This window comes from Ornithorhynchus anatinus, chromosome 1 (genome assembly GCF_004115215.2).
Source record: "Ornithorhynchus anatinus isolate Pmale09 chromosome 1, mOrnAna1.pri.v4, whole genome shotgun sequence".
Lineage (NCBI taxonomy): Eukaryota > Metazoa > Chordata > Mammalia > Monotremata > Ornithorhynchidae > Ornithorhynchus > Ornithorhynchus anatinus.
In genome coordinates this window covers 144,287,180-144,305,318 of record NC_041728.1, presented here as the reverse complement: position 1 = coordinate 144,305,318, position 18,139 = coordinate 144,287,180, and the positions used below count along the sequence as shown (strand labels likewise).

The window sequence follows — 18,139 nt, the reverse complement described above, 5'->3', positions numbered from 1 at the left end:
AGCATAAATCCTGACCCCAAAAAAGGCTGGAAACCTCACAGGGTACTCAAGTCTGGGCCTGCATGAATCTACTCCTTTCAAGGGCTTCTGTCTGGTTAGAAAAAAATTCAAAGTATTCCACCAACTGCAAACATTTCAGACGAATGCTTAACTGGACAGGAGGCCCAGTTCAGTAAACCTACCTGAGATTTCCCAACTGATGGGCAGGGTTAAGAGGAGAGATAAAGCCCTGTAAAGCATCCATGAAATCGGGCCGTCTCATCTGTTCGACTAGGAACTTCATCTGCACCTGGTGAACAGTTATATTTGAATAAAAAAAAAAAGATGTGAGAAAAGGGGACCTTTTATTTATAGATGACTGCTGAATAGTATTTACTGAGGGCTTACTCAATGATCACTGTATTAAGTGCATGGGAGAGCATGATAGAATTGGTAGACATGGTCCCTTCTCTCAGTGCTCTTATAATCGAGGGGGGTGGTGTACAGACAATAAAATAAATTACAAGGGGGGGAAAGCAATAGAACTTAAAAGCATGCACATAACTGCTACGGGAAGGGAGAGGAATGAGTACCCAAATGGCTTGGTGAGGTGGAAATGGTAAAATGGCAGTGGGGGTGGTGGGGGGAAGGGAAGGGCCGGGCTATAAGGGGTTCATCATGGAGGCTTCCTGGAAGCAGCAGCATGGTCTAGTGGATAGAGCATGGGCCTGGGCATCGGAAGGACTGGGTTCTAAAACCGGCTCTGCCACTTGTCTGCTGCGTGACCTTGGGCAAGTCACTTCATTTCCTCTGTGCCTCAGTTACCTCATCTGTAAAAGGGGGATTAAGACTGTGAGCCCCAGGTGTTTAAAGGGTACAGATCCAAGAGCATAGGTGTTGTGGAAGGGAAAATAAGTATGGCAATGGAGGCTTAGTCCAGGAAGGCTTCTTCCCAGAGAAAGTGCTACGACAGCAGGCTTGAGAGCCAGGGAGGATAGTGGTGGTGTTATCAACAGGGATGGAAAAATTAGGAAGAGGACGAGGATAAAGGAGGGTATCAATCAACTGAGAACTCACTATATGCGCAGTACTGTTCTAAGCGCTTGGGAGAGTACAATACAATAGAGTTGGTAGACACAAGCCCTGGTCTCAAGAAGGTTACAGTCTAGAGGCAAGTTGAGGAATTCAGTTTTGGACATGTTAAGCTTGAGGTCCTGGCAGGACATCCAGTCAGACATCCAGATGTCCCGAAGTCAAGAGTCGATAGGGTTTTTTATGGTATTTGGTGAATGCTTTCTAGGCATCGAGCACTGTTCTAAGTGGTGGGGTAGAAAATCAGGCCAAAGACAAACCCTGCCTCACATGGGACTCACAGTCAAAGTAGGAAGGAGAACAGGTATTGAATCCCCACAATGTAATTGAGGAATCTTAGGCACAGAAAAGTTAAGTGATTTGCCCCAGGTCACAGAGCAGGCCAGTGGCAGAGCCAAAATTAGAACCCAGGTCTTCAGGCTCCCAGGCTCGTGCTGTACCCACTAGGCCATGCTGCTTCCATGGCCTAGGATGAGGCCAGTGAGGTAGATCTGGGCCTTGAAATCAAAGAGGGGATGAGGTTTTTCATGGGGAGTGAATGCAATTGAGAATACAAAGGGATCAAGAAGTGAGCCTTGAGGGATACCCAAAGTTCACATATAAGGCACAGACACAGAAGAGCCAGGAAAAGAGTAAGGAGGGGAAAACCAGAGGACGGTGGCAGAGAAACCAAGGTTTCTGCCAGAAAGGGATAATCCACAGCGTCAAAGGCAGCCAAGAGGTCAAGGAGGATTGGGATGGAATACAGGGCATTCTATTTAGTGAAAAGAAAGTCATCGGTCATCGGGACAGAGATGGAAGATAACTTGTGAAGGGCCAGGGAGGGCTTGGGAGGAGAGGAAGGGGAGGCAACAGGTGTAAAGCTGTTTGAGGAGTTTGGTCAGGAAGGATAGGAAAAAGCTGGGGCAATGGCTGAAAGGTGCAGCAGTGTTGAGAGAGGTTTTTTTTCATGATGGGGGCATGTGGGTTTGTCTGAACAGCAGATCCAACATTAATGTCAAAGATAAAGCTGTTCACACTGTGACACACATTTCATTTAGTAATTATTACATATACAGTTAGTACCACAGTATGTTAACAATGCTTAGTTCCACTTATAAATATCTGATAGAAATTGACACTTGGAGACGTCTGGTGCTGCCCAATCAATCACAAAATCTTGTAAGAGTTGCCCATCACCCTCTGCATCAAAGAAAGATTCCTAACCACTGTCTTTAAGACTTCCTCCAGCTTCTTTACTGGCTCTCCTCACCCGTCCCTCCCCGGCTCACACGCTCTGCTCCTTCCGGCTATCCGCTTCTTGGGTGTAGTTCATTCTAGTCTCATCCAACTCTGATCCTTTGCTCACGTCTCCAGGGCCCGGAACTCCCTTTGCTTCCCCCAACATTTATATCAGGGTCCAGTCCTCCTGATTCAACATCTTCCTAGCACCTTAGATCCTCCAATAACTTTCCCCGACTGTCACCATTTTGACTCTTATTAAACTTCCAGCTCCCTCTTACGTTATTGCATTTATTTACGCCCATCTTCAGCTCTTGCGTACATATGCGTAGTCGATATTTCTGTATCTACTCTGCCACTAGACGTTGAGAAATTTGTGTCTTGTGCTTCTATCACTCATCAAATCCCACTATTGTTGAACTAAATATTGCAACTGCTTCTCAATAAAATGCAATTAGCTTAGAAAAGCCCAGCTAGGACAAAACTCAATAGCACCTTATTTTTTTTTATAACAGCTTTCACCTGAAGAGCTTCCATCTTTGAACCAATAACAGCAATGGAAATTTTGGAAATATAAGTGAATACAAAGGAATATTTTTCAAAGCTACTACTGTCTTCATTTTATTCTAAATTCTTTACTCATTTCAACGATGAAAGGGTAGAAGAACTAACATGCAACCGGGGGCCAGTACACAAGTCAGAAATCCTAGAGTGTCTCTTTCATTATATCACTGTTGGTTAATTTCTTTCATCTAGTCTTTAGTTATTCACTAATAAAACTGGGCTCGAGATTTTCCCCCTTTAACTCATCTCACAGGAGTCAAGTAATGAGGTGCTCCATAAATGCTGTTGCTCCCTGCTGAATGGGCATCCTGCTGAATGGGCATCTGAGATCTTTGTTAAAATGTATTGCATGAAAATATGTCGCTTAGAGTTAAAATCATTTGAATATTCCCCCAGAAAGCTTTTTCAGAGAGGGAGAGTAGGATGTGAGAAGAGACAGTGAACGACTCAAAGAAAAGTCCATTTTGGATATATATCTCAAGCTAACAACTAAGCGACCAAAAGTCTAAATGTTGGTTCTGCCACAGAATTGCTCTGTGGGCTCAATGATCTAGACAGTCCTCGCTTTCCCCTCTCAAACAGACAGATACCAATACCCATCTAGCTCAGGTTTGCTGTCAAGAATAAATGCCTAAATCATGTGCTAACTAATTTCAGGAAGATTGTAAACGTACCTTTTGAGTTTCATCCTTCTTCTCCTGTTTGAGAATATCCGTAAGGTTAATCAATTTCTCCATAGCCTCCACCTGCCTGTTCAGGTGTTTTAGATACATTCCACATGCACGGCAATAGGACTCCAAAAGCAAACCAAATCTCTGGCTGACCGTTTTATTATGCATTTCAGACCTAAAAGAACAGTATAATGGTAGCACGTTAAAACACGTGTGGTAATTTTTTTTATATGCTCTCAGATGAGCTCTATGTGGAATCGGGTTTGTGTCTGCTCTGATTACATTTACAACTACCTCAGGGCCTAGCACAGGACTTAGCCCATAACAAGCATTTACTAAATACCATAGAAGTTGGTATTTAACCTCCTGTGAATGCTTATATGAGTGCTTACAGCCCATAACAAGCATTTACTAAATACCATAGAAGTTGGTATTTAACCTCTTGTGAATGCTTATATGAGTGCTTAATAATCAAAGACGACAATTCACATTTATGAAAGCTTTGTGTTGTCTGCAATCAAGCATCAGGTGGCATTTTTCTAAATAAAAAATACATAGTCTTTCAGGAATGACTTGGGGTCCATATACATATCTCTAAGTGCACTCAAAACCTGATCTCAACTTCAAATCTTGGCGTTTGTGCTTTTACTTAGCAGAAAGTAGTTCTTCGGTGAAATAGACAAAGCAAAATTCTTTGTTAACAGTGTAAAACTGCTAATGGACAATAAAAGTGAAGCTGAATAAAACACAACTGACAATGGTCATACAAGAAAAGTACTTGCAACCAAGTGCAAAATAAGTTTGAAATAGAAGTACAACTTACTTTAAGTGCCAAAAGAAAAAATGTCCTATCCTTTGATTGGTCAGTGCCTTCTTAAGTAAAAATCTCACAAGCAAGTTATCCAAATATTGCTCATATTTCAAAACCTAGTAATAAACAAACGCCACCATGTCAGAGCAAGTTTTCCACATTGTTGACTACGTAAAGAAATGCTTTAGGAATGGAAACAGTTGTCTCATCCACCTTCTTAGCCTGTTCCCTCAACTTGGAACTTCGTCCCTCCCCACACTGGCCTGACCACAACTCTCCCCAAATTCAAATCCCTCTTAAGACTGCTCCTCCTCCAAGAGGCTTTCCCTGATTCACTTCCCAGCACCCTGAGCCGCCTTATCCCTTTTACCAACTTTAGCCCTAGAACTCGGGAAGATCTCCTTCAAATGCCGTCATGTCGTTTCCGACCCATGGCGACTGCATGGACACACCCTCTTCAGAACGTCCCGTCTTCTGTCATAAAATCGTTCTGATATGTGTATCCATAGAGTTTCCTGAGTAGAGATACGGAAGTGGTTTACCACTGTTTCCTTCCACACAGTAAAACTTGAGTCTCTGTCAAAGTTTTGATCACTTGATCACTCTAGTGCTAGCACTTGGGTAGACACATCAGCTCAGTTTATTTATTTTGACCACTCTGATGTACATATTTTTCTCTTTGTCTCCTCTATTGTAGTGTAAGCTATTTGTGGACAGGGAATGTGTCACTTCGCTGTGCCGTACTTCACAAGCGCCTAGTACAGCACACTCATTAATTGGGTGCTCAATAAATTGCTAGTCCACTACAAAGAGACGCTTTAGGAGGCACCACAGTGTTGACATGCATTAGCGATCAATCTGGACTCCCATTTGGGCAGCAGAAAACCAGACGTGTTCTCCCTCCCCTCTTAGACGGTAAGATCTACATGGGCCCGGAACTGTGTCGGATCAGAATACATTATATCTACTCCAGGGCTTCATACAGTGCTTAGCAAATAGTATGTACTTAAACACCCCAGTTTTTAACTATCATCATCATCTTCATTATGCCTGCTTTATATATGAGTTAGGAACAGAGCTCATTTGTTTCCCTGAGCCTCTCAGTTACTGAGGAGTTTCAGTATCTTGTCCAGATACATTTTGGTACGGAGTTTAAGAAAGCATAATTTAAAAAAAAAATTTTTTTTGAGGGGAGTGGGGGTGAATTCTCCAGTCAACAAAAGACATTAGCATACCTGGACTAATTGAATGAGGTACTGAGAGAGTTTGTCATCAGTCAGATACTTTTCTAGGCAACGAACTGCAAAGGCTCGGACCCTCGGGTCAGGATAGTTACAGTCCAAAAGCTCCATTGCCTGTTCGGGTTTGATTGGTGGCCAATCTTTTACCAAGCAGTACATCTAGGTGAAGACAGAAATGAGTATTTAAATAGCTTAGAGAGCAAGGACATCTCTATCTGGTTCTACATTGAAAAATCATTTAGACGGCAGCTCATGTTATACATAAGTGGTTAAACTTGAAAGTTCTAAATTTTATCAGTTTTCAAAAAGAAAGATATTTTCATCCCCAACAGTTAACTCCGAACAGCAAACCCAGTTTTAAAATCAACTACATTTTACATATGGAACCTGTTCCAGAAAAGAGATTACCAAATAACCTGGGACAATCGCATTTGATTCTGCATTAAGTATTTTTTGATCATGTGGTTGGTTACCTGGGCTACTTCGTCTCTAGAGTTCCATTTAACAGACAAAAGCAGTTTTGGTAGGATTTCTGGGGTAGTCACACAATAATGTCTGTGTGAAAAAAACAAATATAGACTTTGAATTTATTGCATGTTATTCAAAGGAGTTAGCTCTAAAATTCTGTCAGAGATTCTATGGGAAGATTATTATGCAGAAAATATTTTGAGTTAGCATGAAATACAACAAACACTAATATAAAATACCAAAATATCAATATTATTTATGTGCATATTACAAAAGCATGCCCTTAAACATTGAAACCACTTCTCACTTCCAAATCCTAAATTGCTTCCCTCCTTTCATTCAAAATTTATCTTCTCTATAAGAAACTGCAGGCTCATTATGTATAAAATCATAAGCTCATCACCTTCACACCAAACACATTTCCTTGATTAAAATCCTGAGTCCATTAAAAAAAACCCAACAAATCACCATTTCAGATCCCATGGTAAAAGTTTTGCCCCAGACCACATTGGGCCATTTGAAGTAAAGGAGGAACTCGAAAAATATAACCAGGAGGCTTAATTCCTTACTTCAGGTTTTACCAAGGAAAATGTTACAGAGACCTCCATATGCCAATAATTTTTTTGTATCAGACAAGCCTGAGGTATTTGATCAAATTGTGACAACACATTGCTTCAGTGGGCATAAATCACCAGGATAGGAGTTCCGAAAAAACTCGAAGGGAAAGTGGAAAAATTCCTGGTATTGGGGCATAACCTAGCGTAACCAATGACCACTATACTGGAAAACTGCTGTATACAAGATGTGTTCCAGGAGTGATTCAGTTAGCTGTGGAGTGCCAAGAAATGTAGGGAGGAGTAAACTGTCATTTTTCGGAGTGGAGAAATGTAAATAGTGGGGCCCTCCGGGGAACTGAGTGAGGAGCAATTTTGTTTAACACCTTCACAGAAGATCTGAAAGGAGGACGGATATATAGTGAAATCTCCGAGCATGCAGCTGACACTAAGCACTTCTGAAAAAGTGAGATGGTAACATTTTACCACCCAAGCAGGGAATGCACAGCAGGAAGAGTGGACTGAAAAATAGCTGAGGAGCTACATTGTGAATGGGAAAGGTAACACTGTGCCTAAGGAAATATGATCAGTTACCTGATCTGTTAAATGGGGATTAAGAGTGAATGTCTCATGTGGGACAGGAACTGTGTTCAACCCGTTCAGTTTGTATCTACCCCAGCACTTAGAACAGTGCCAGGCACTTAGTAAGTGTTTTAACTAATCTCGTCTTAGGCTACCGAGTCGTTTCCGACCCATAGCGACACCATGGACACAACTCTCCCAGAACGCTCCACCTCCATCTGCAATTGTTCTGGGAGTGAATCCATAGAGCTTTTTGGCAAAAATATGGAAGTGGTTTACTGCTGCCGCCTTACAAGCAGTAAACTCGAGTCTCCGCCCTCGACTCTCTTCCATGCTGCTGCTGCCCAGCATGGGAAAGTTCTGACTTAATTAATACCATTAAAAAAAAACCAAAAACAAAAAAAGCAAATTACAACTACACGATGATGGGTTATCATTCATGACCCAAAAGAAAGATCATTAGACTGTGAGCCCGTCATTGGGCAGGGATTGTCTCTATCTGTTGCCGAACTGTACATTCCAAGTTCTTCGTACAGTGCTCTGCACATAGTAAGTTCTCAATAAATACTATTGAATGAATGGTCTTACTGGTGACTATTTTAAAAATAACCATCAGTCTAATATGCAGCAGCAGTTAAAAAAGTCAATCAAAAGCAGGACCTTATCTGCCTGGGGACCAAAAACACAAGGCAGAGTTTTGCCACCATATAAAATCACGTTAGCCCAAACCTGAAATTTAACATTGCCATATTTTAAGAAAAATTTATGTGGAAAAGATAGAAAGACAACAAAGATGACTGGGCAGGGTAAAGGAGGGGCAGAAAAGCTCCCACACAAGGAAATATAGAAAAAATTAGAATTCTTCACTCTAGAAAGATGAAGGCTGGGAGGAAACATAATTAAGTTTACAAAAACATGATGGGTTTGGGCAGGGCTAACGTAGAATTATTGCTCATCAAATCCCACAGCAAAGTAAGGGAACACCATTGCAGTTTGAATGCAACAAGTTAGGTAATAGACTGTAAACTCCTTGTGGACAGGGAACATGTCTACTGACTCTGCTGTACTGTATTGTATTATCCCAAGCTGTTAGTACAGTGTTCTGCACATAGTAAGCGCTCAATAAATGCGATTGAATGAATGAATGCACAGCACTGTACTAAGCGCTTGGAGTGTACAATTCGGCAACAGAGACGATTCCTGCCCAACAAGGGGCTCACAGTCTAAAACAGGGAGAGAGACAAAAACAAAAAAACCCAAAACAAGTAGTCAGGCATCAGTACCATCAAGTTAAATAGAATCATAGATGCCTACACATCAGTAATAAAATAGAGTAATAAATGTAATATATGCAAATATGCATAAGTGCTGTGGGGAGGGGAAGGGGGTAGAGCAGAGGGAGGGAGTAGGGGGAATGGGGAAGGGAGGACACAGTAAGTACTCAATAAATACCATTAATTTACTGTTTTAAAATTAATAAAAGGAAACACATTCACAGCATAGGATAAGCTGCTTGGCACTTAGTAAGCACTTAAAAAATACCATCATTATTATTATTATTATTACATAGTAAGGTGGACAGGTCCCAAATATTAGCATTGTCAAGAAGGGTTTGGATGGATTAATGGTCCATAATAGGTTTCAGAAAGAGAAAAGGGGGGGAGGAGAGAGAAACAGAGGGAGAGAGAGAGAGAGGAGAGAAAATTGAGGACATGTCTAAAATTTAGAATAGAAGGTTAAGACAGGCTTTACCAAGTATCCTTTTGCCACTCTTGGAGGCAGAGTAATGGGTTGGATGGCTCATTAGTCTTATCCACTAATCATATTGCTTAAGTTAAATTATCCCTACTAATAGGGGATACTAAGAACACAGGTACACGAAATTCACATTTGGTTAACAGATCACATTCCAGCTAATTGTTTCAGAATTTATCTCCCTTAAATCTTTTCCAGAACTTCCAACAAGTAGCAAAACTTGACCATCTTGATTTTACCTCAAAGAGATTATCAAAAGCAGGCAAGGAGTAGAGCAAAAAAGCGAAGCGCAGCTGCTGAAGAGTACCGTAATGCTAGACAAATTTATCCAAATCACCAAAAGTGACCTTCTGGAAAGATAACTATGAAAATGAAACCCAGCAGTGATTTCTTCTAGTCTGTAATTTTTAGGTGTTAGTGAAATTAAGGCTGAAGAGTTGTCAGTAAAATATATCACTACTCGATCCATACGTATTTTAAGGCTTTAGATCCTAGAAAAGAGCTTGTCAATTAATGCTTACCTGTGACTCCAAAGGAAGTCCTTTTCTTGCTCAGTGATTTCAGAAAGTGGGTCTCTTGTACAAATTGCCCGGAGCTGCTCTTTGTCATTTTCCCGTAACTCATTGTCTCTAGCTATCCTGTTACTCTGCAAAACAAACCATCATTTCACAGTCCCTTGAAATACTTATTTCTGGATTTGTTTATATTCAATAAACCAAAACAATCTTGAAATATTTTTACGCCAAAGCTGGAGAATATTATTTTCCCCATTAGAAAGGTCTCCTTTTTAATACCAGTAGAGTAAATCCCTACTTAACCCCAAATCTTTGTTTTCTGAATTTCACTCTTAGATTAGGCATTTAGCTGACTCGAGCACCGACTCTTCCAATGTGTCTGGAGGAAAGGAATGAGCAGAACGAGGTGTGGTGTGGAGAAGAAACTTGTACTGGCTTTAAAGCACTCGTTTAGTTCCCTCTCCTACTTATTCACTCTTCTCCCATTAAAACCCAGCTTGCACTCTTTGTCCCTCTCAAGCTAACCTATTCGCTGTGTCTCATTCTCACCTCTTCCACCGCCAAACCGCCCTTGCCCTCCCCTCTGCCTGAAACTCCTTCCCCCTTCACAGCTGACAGACCACGGCTCTCCCGATCTTCAAAGCCCTTCTGAAATCACATCTTCTCTAGAACTTCCCCACTTTCTCCCAACTGCCACATCTGCACCCTGTACCGCCAACCTCATGGACGGAGCGTGGGCCTGGGAGTCAGAAGGTATGTGTTCTAAACCCCGTATCTGCCACTTGTCCCCTCTGTGTGACCTTGGGCAGGTTACTTAACTTCTCTGTGCCTCGTTCCCTCATCTGTAAAATGGGGATTAAGACCGAGTCCTGTGTGGGATAGGAACTGCGTCCAATCCGACTACCTTGTATCTAGTGCTTAGAACAGTGCTTGGCACACAATAAGCGCTTAACAAATTCCATCATTATTATTACCCCAGAGCTTAGAACAGTGCCTGGCACAAAGTGTGCCTAACAATGACCATCATTATTATTTTTAGCCCACACACTTCCCTCCTATAGAGCCAGCTTGCTCATGTTGCCCCAATCTAGTCTACCGAACTCAATATCACTGATTGATCTTTATTTCCATCTACCATTTATTAACACCCAGAAAAATGTACTTGTAATAACAAGGAATGAGTTCCAATCTCCCATCTTTTATAGGTGACAGAAATTCTACTTTGTGGATTCTAAAGGCTTTGGGGGTGCAAACGCGTTCAAACTGTCCCGGGGCCAAACTTCGCCACCCGAACAAAGGCTCGACACCTCCTTCCTTACATTACCTTTCTCCACATTCCTCTCGGTGACCATGACAGTGGTAAGATAGGGAAAGGGGATGGTTAAAGTTCTGTCTAGGGTTTTAACAGTCACAGGACTCTCTCTGAATAGCATGGGCCCGCGACCCTTCCTGTTTATTTGATAATACCTCTGGTTTTTGTTAGGCACTTACTAAACGCCATGCACTGTACTAAACTCTGAGGCAGACAGTTCAGAGTCTATGTAGAAGAGAGAAGGACATTGAATTCCCATTTTCAGATGAGGAAACCAAAGCAGAAACACTTTAAGCGACTTGCTCGAGATCACCGAGCCGCCAAGTGGCAAGGCCAGGATTAGAATCCAGGTCTTCTGACTCCCAGGCCTATGTATATCAACCTTCGTATCAAGCAAAAACTCACTATTGGCTTCAATCATCATCTGGCCCCCTCCTACGTCACCTCCCTTCTCTCCTCCATCCCAGCCCGCACGCTCCGCTCCTCTGGTGCTGCTAACTGGGGCTTGTTCTCGCCTGTCCTGCCATCGACCCCTGGCCCACATCTGGGACTGGAATGCCCTCCCTCCCTCCCTCCCTCCCTCATGAAACTAGCACACTTCCCCCTTTTGAAGCCCTACTGAGAGCTCACCTCCTCCAGGAAGCCTTCTCAGGCTGTCCCCTTTTGTTGTTGTTGGCATTTGTTAAGCGCTTACTATGTGCAGAGCACTGTTCTAAGTGCTGAGGTAGATGCAGGGTCATCAGGTTGTCCCACGTGGGGCTCAGTCTTCATCCCCATTTGACAGATGAGGTAACTGAGGCACAGAGAAGTGAAGTGACTTGCCCACAGTCACACAGCTGACAAGTGGCAGAGCTGGGATTAGAACCCATGACCTCTGACTCCCAAGCGGGGGCTCTTGTCACTGAGCCACGCTGCTTCTCCCTTTTCCTCTGTTCCTCCTCCCCTCCCCATCGCCCTTCTCCCTCCCTCTTCTCTGCTCTACCCCCTCCATGCCCCACAGTACTTGTGTATTTATGTACGTATTTATTACCTATTTTCTTAATGATTTGTACATATCTATAATTCTATTTATTTATATTGATGCTATTGATGCCTGTTTACTTGTTTCATTTTGTTGTCTGTCTCCCCCCTTCTAGACTGTGAGACCGTTGCTGGGGAGGGATTGTCTCTGTTGCTGAACCGAACTTTCCTAGCGCTCGGTACAGTGCTCTGCACACAGTAAGCGCTCAAAAAATACAACTGAATGAATGAATGCTCTGTCCATAAGGCCACGATGATCTGTGCTACACAGTCCCCACAAAAACAATGGATTTAATTTTTCTTTCAAAATTCTGTATGTTATCAAACTTAACAGGGGTACTCTTCATTTCAGATACTGATGCCTTTGCATTCTGATTCTGAATTGGACTAGTTTCTATTCCATGAGGGAAAGGAGGAGCACACAGATGTTTTAGGAATAGTAAGTGCAGCTATTTTATCCAAGCATCAAAGGTAATGTACCAAGAACTGTTTTTGTATTAGTTCATTTAGCACTAGTAAATAATGTAGAGCAATAATTTTAAATTTAATAATTTAATAACTTAGAGAAAGGTCAAGATAAGTCACTTCTTATCTAGCCAAGGGCAATTACAATCTGACCAAGCCCTCGCTTCCCTGTCTAAGCCCTCCCTTCTGCATTGCTTATTCCCTTGGGTGTGTACCCCTTAAACACTCTGATAATAGTAATGTCATTTGTGAAGCGCTTACTATGTGCCAGATACTGTACTAAGCACTGGGGTGGAAACATGCAAATCGGGTTGGACACAGTCCTCTTTCCCCTGTGGGGCTCCCAGTCTCAAACCCCATTTTACAAATGAGGGAACCAGTCACTCTACTCCAGGGGCCCTTAGGAACATATCGATCTGTAAGTGATTTTAATGTCCGCCTCCCCCTCAACACTGCATGTTCCTTGTAGAGAGGTACCAGTCTACCAACTCTATCATAATAATAATGATAGTATTTGTTAAGCGCATACGGTGTGCCAAGCACCGTTCTGAGCGCTGGGAGCGATACAAGGTTATCAGGTTGTCCCACGTGGGGCTCACGGTCTTAATCCCCATTTTTACAGATGAGGTGAGGCCCAGAGAAGTTAACTGACTTGAACAAAGTCACACAGCTGACAAGTGGCAGAGCCGGGATTAGAGCCCATGACCTAAGATCCCCCTTTTCCCTCTGCTCCCCCTCCACCCTCTGTTCCTCCCCTTTCCCCTCCCCTCAGCTGAGCCCCCTTTTCCTCTGCTCCCCCCTCCTTCCCCTCCCCTTGGCACTGCGCTCATTTGTATATTATTTATTACCCTATTTATTTCGTTAATGAGGTGTACATCCCCTTGATTCTATTTATCTTGATAATGTTATCCTGTTTTAGTTTCGTTCTGTTTTGCTCTGCCACCTGTCTCCTCCTATCAGATTGTGAGCCTGTCGCTGGGCAGGGATTGTCTCTATCTGTTGCCCAATTGTCTATTCCAAACGCTTAGTACAGTGCTCTGCACATAGTAAGCGCTCAATAAATATGATTGAGTGAATGAATGACCTCCGACTCCCAAGCCCGGGCTCTTTCCACTGAGCCACTCTGCGTCTCCATATTGTGCACTCTCTCCCGTGTGCTTAGTACAGTGCTCTGCACACGGTAAATGTTCAGCGGACGCCATTGATAGGTCAGTAAATATTTAGCAAGTGAGTCTCCTTGTCACCATCATTACTTGAAAAACTGAGATCTGCCACAGCCCACCCTCGACATCGGGACCAAGTGCCAGGAAACCGAACATGTGAAGTACCGCGAGCTCAGCTTTGCAGAATCCCAACAGTGCCTCACTCGGCCCAGGCCTGCCCCGGCCCTCCCTGCCTCAGTGACACTGGCAGGCATTTCTGTCTCCATCGCGGTCCAAAGGGAGGGGAAGCATTCTACAGTGATGACTGGGGGAGAAAATGAGAGCCTCTGTCTTTGGAAAATATGGAAAAGTCAGTGTCACTGCCCTAATACTCATTTAGCTAGGCTTCAGAAAGCATGGACCAAGTCTTTATTTTTTAAATAAGCACAAAAATGCTATCCTGCAGCGATAGATCTCTGCCCCTGACACCATATTAGCTCCATATATGGGGCTGAGACAGCACTTCCAATTTCTTACAACTGAACTGTCAGTTAAAGAGCCCAGGCTTCAGAGTCAGAGGTCATGGGTTCCAATCCCGGCTCCACCACTTCATTCATTCAATAGTATTTATTGAGCACTTACTATGTGACGAGTACTGTACAGAGCACTTTGAATGTACAATTCGGCAACAGAAAGAGACAATCCCTGCCCAATGATGGGCTCACAGTCTAATCGGGAGAGACAGATGGACAAAAACAAGACAACATAATCACAATAGAATCAAGAGGATGTACACCTCATTAGCAAAATAAATAGGACGATAAAATATATACAAATGAGCACAGTGCGGGGGGTGGAGAGGGAGGAGTAGAGGGTGGAGGGGGAGCAGAGGGAGCAGAGGGAAAAGGGGTAGCTCAGTCTGGGAAGGCCTCTCGGAGGTGAGCTCTCAGTAGGGCTTTGAAGAGGGGAAGAGAGTTAGATGTCAGTTGTGCGACTTTGGGCAAGTCACTTCACTTCTCTGTGCCTCAGTTACCTCATCTGTAAAATGGGGATTAAGACCGCGAGCCCTACGTGGGACAACCTACTTACCTTGCATCTACCCCAGGGCTTAGAACAGTGCTTGGCACATAGTAAGCGCTTAACAAATACCATTATTATTATTATTACTGAAGAACACCTTTATAATAATTATAATAATAATGATATTTGTTAAGCGCTTACTATGTGCCAAGCACTGCTCTAAGTGCACAAGATAAGTGAAAGGGAAATAGCACGTTGTGTAAAAGGATCAATCAATGAAATTGAAATCAATGAAATCAATTGAAATCAATGAAATTGAGTGTTTACTCTGTGCAGAACATTGTGCTAAGCTTTTGGGAGAGTACAGTACAGTTGGTAGGCATGGTCCCTGCTCTCAAGGAGCTTATAGTCTAACGGGGGAGAAAGTTATTAAAATAAGTTTCAGACAGAGGTCACGATGGAGAATAAGGATGTATATGTAAGTGCAGAGGGGTGGTAAAGGGGGGTGAAGGAGTACCTAAATTTTAGGGGGTAGGGCTAAGTGCATCGAAGAGACAAGAGAAAGGATCTGCTGTGGGAATATAATTGTGTATACTAAAGGACTACTATTAGAGAAAAGGGGGGAGACAGAGAAAAGAAAAGAGAGTATGTGTTTATTGGTGGCGTAGGCAGTAGGTTTTTTACTCTTTCTTTGAGGTTTAATGACTTCTCAGAGAGCTTGCAGGAAAGCATCCAATAACTTTTATAATGGCCAAGCTTGATGAAGAAGATTTAGTCGTCCAAAATCAAACCTCACCAATTCAGTTAAAATATTCCAATGCTATTATCAGCCTCCAAAGGAAAAAGCTAATATTAAAAACTGAATATATAATTATTCACTGGGTAGAAACTAAACAAATGATTATAAAGAACTGTTGCATAACCATTTTTGGTAAAGCACAACAGTATCTATAAAATGGCATTCATGATTCCCAAATTGTGTACATAGGCAAAATATGACACCCCAGAATCATCCTTTACATAATCACACAAATAAAAATCTCAATTTGTGACAATTTGGAAACATTCCTCTCATTTCCCTTATTGCTGACAAGTTTCCAAGAGACTAACACTGATAAGGCAGAAGAAAGATAATTATATGAGGAATAGAGGAAGCAGATGTGGTTAAATAAATGTCCCCTTTTCACATTTTCATATCTACCACCAGTCAATCAATGATATTTACTGAGCACTTATTATGTACCGAGCACTGTACTAAGTGCTTGGGAGAGCACAATACAAGAGAATTTGCAGAAATGCTCCCTGCCCATAAACAGCTTACACATCCACAGGGGGAGAAAGACAGAAATATAAAAACGTGATTTATAATATATAATTAAAAGATACATAGGTGCTGTAAAAACAAACTTTAGACTAAGGTGAAATCCCATCAACAGTTGGATTGAATGTAAATTGTGCAGACATAGGAGGAAATCAACAAGACAAATAAGAATAATAGTAATGATGGTATTTATTAAGCGCTTACTATGTGCCAAGCACTGTTCTAAGCCCTGGGGTAAATACAAGGTTATCAGATTGTCCCACATGGGGCTCACAGTCTTAATCCCCATTTTACAGATGAGGTAACTGTGGCACGGAGAAGTGAAGTGACTTGCCCAAAGTTGCACAGCTGAGAAGTGGCAAAGCCAGGATTAGAACCCACGACTTCTGACTCCCAAGCCCGGGCTCTTTCCATTAAGCCACACTGCTTCTCTCAATTTAAGATAAATTTTGGATTAATTAAGCCATAAATGTAATAATGATGGCATTTGTTAAGAGCTTACTACGGGCCAAGCACGATTCTAAGCACTGGGACAGACAAGAGGTAATCAAGATGCCCCACGTGGGGCTTGCAGTCTTAATTCCCATTTTACAGATGAGGTAACTGAAGCACAGAGAAGTTAAGTGGCCTGCCCACGGTCCCACAGCAGACAGCTGGCGGAGTCGGGACTAGAACCCACATCCTCTGACTCCCAAGCCCACGCTCTCTTATAAATGTAATAATAATAATGTTGGTATTTGTTAAGCGCTTACTATGTGCAGAGCACTGTTCTAAGCACTGGGGTAGATACAGGGTAATCAGATTGTCCCACATGAGGTTCACAGTCTTAATCCCCATTTTACAGATGAGGTAACTGAGGCACAGAGAAGTGAAGTGACTTGCCCACAGTCACATAGCTGACAAGTGGCAGAGCCAGGATTCGAACCCATGACGTCTGACTCCCAAGCCCGTGCTCTTTCCACTGAGCCACGCTGCTTCTCTAATGTATAGCCATCTTCACTCAGGCAACCTTATCATTTGATCTGCCTTTCAGTATTTTCCCTTGAGGAGACACTGAAGTCTGCATGTTTATGACCTTCATATCTTATTTAACTTCCCAAGATTTACTTGCAAATATTTTGCACTGATAAGAAGGAAAATTAAGACCGGGCCGTTAGTTGCCAAGGCACCTCGAGGAAGCTGGCTACAGGGAGGGGTGGTGCAGAAGGGCTGGGGGAGACTTAATTCTGGGGAGCTTTGCCAGCCTCTCCTCAGCTCTCCCCACTGCCAGATTTCTCTCCGGTTCCCCTGCTGCCTCTTCCCCAAACCTCTTCAGATGGGCTCTCTCTAGATGTTTGTGAAGTTGGATGCCGGTCGGTCAGAAACGATAATAATAAAAGTGTAATTGACTAAGCACTTCCTAAGTGCCAACCTCTAATCTCCTCATGCCTGCTCAGGACTTTCTGATAAACGACCAACATCCTTATTGGATTAAAATAGTTGTCCTGCAACTGACAGTGACACCAACTGTGTATTTAACCATATCCGATGCCTACTCCGAAGGCCTTTCTGTACAAAATATCTACGTCGTCTGCTATTTATTAATAATAATAATAATCGTGGTATTTGTTAAGTGCTTACTACGTCCCAGGCACTGTACTAAGCGCTGTGGTGGATATGAACAAATCGGGTTGGACACAGTCCCTGTCTCACAAGGGACTCACAATCTCAATCCCCATTCTACAGATGCGGTCACTGAGGCACAGAGAAGGGAAGTCATTTGACCAAGGTCACACAGCAGACAAGTGGTGGAGCTGGGATTAGAACCCATGACCTTGTGACATCCCCTTCTCCTGGAAACACTACATAACCTTGGTTTCACTGACAATGTCCTCTCCGGCTGAGACTTCTCGGTCTCTTTCGCCACCTCTCCCTCCAACTCCCAAATTGTGGAGGTCCCTCAGTACTGAGTCCCTTATGAGAAGCAGCATGGCTCAGTGGAAAGAGCCGGGGCTTGGGAGTCAGAGGTCATGGGTTCGAATCCCAGCTCTGCCACTTGTCAGCTGTGTGACTGTGGGCAAGTCACTTAACTTCTCTGGGCCTCAGTGGCCTCATCTGTAAAATGGGGATTAACTGTGAGCCTCACATGGGACAACCTGATTACCCTCTATCTACCCCAGCGCTTAGAACAGTGCTCTGCATATAGTAAGCGCTTAACAAATACCAACATTATTATTATTATTCTCTTTTCTTGCTCTCTTGGAGAATCTGATTCATTGCCATGTCTTCAATTACCATTTTTACATGGACAATTCCCATGCCTACCCATTCACTCTATCATACATTCCTCTTGCCCTCAGGGCATCTCCACCATCCACCAGGATGTCTCGACAACCCCTCCAACTTAAAAGGTCCAAAACACAACTC

The 18,139-nt window shown here is 42.9% G+C and overlaps 1 protein-coding gene across 4 annotated transcripts in view; it reads right to left on the bottom strand.

The window, feature by feature from the left end:
* PIK3CA (phosphatidylinositol-4,5-bisphosphate 3-kinase catalytic subunit alpha) overlaps nt 1-18,139 on the bottom strand; it is a 90,855-nt gene that overhangs the window by 14,773 nt on the left and 57,943 nt on the right. For all 4 annotated transcript variants that reach the window (XM_029060127.1, XM_029060117.2, XM_007666408.4 and 1 more), the window contains 6 exons: nt 9,460-9,584; nt 6,053-6,134; nt 5,574-5,738; nt 4,351-4,454; nt 3,531-3,702; nt 183-289 (listed from right to left, as the gene is read on the bottom strand). In XM_029060127.1, the coding sequence (XP_028915960.1) occupies nt 183-289; nt 3,531-3,702; nt 4,351-4,454; nt 5,574-5,738; nt 6,053-6,134; nt 9,460-9,584 (755 nt within the window). The remainder of the gene's footprint in view (nt 1-182; nt 290-3,530; nt 3,703-4,350; nt 4,455-5,573; nt 5,739-6,052; nt 6,135-9,459; nt 9,585-18,139) is intronic.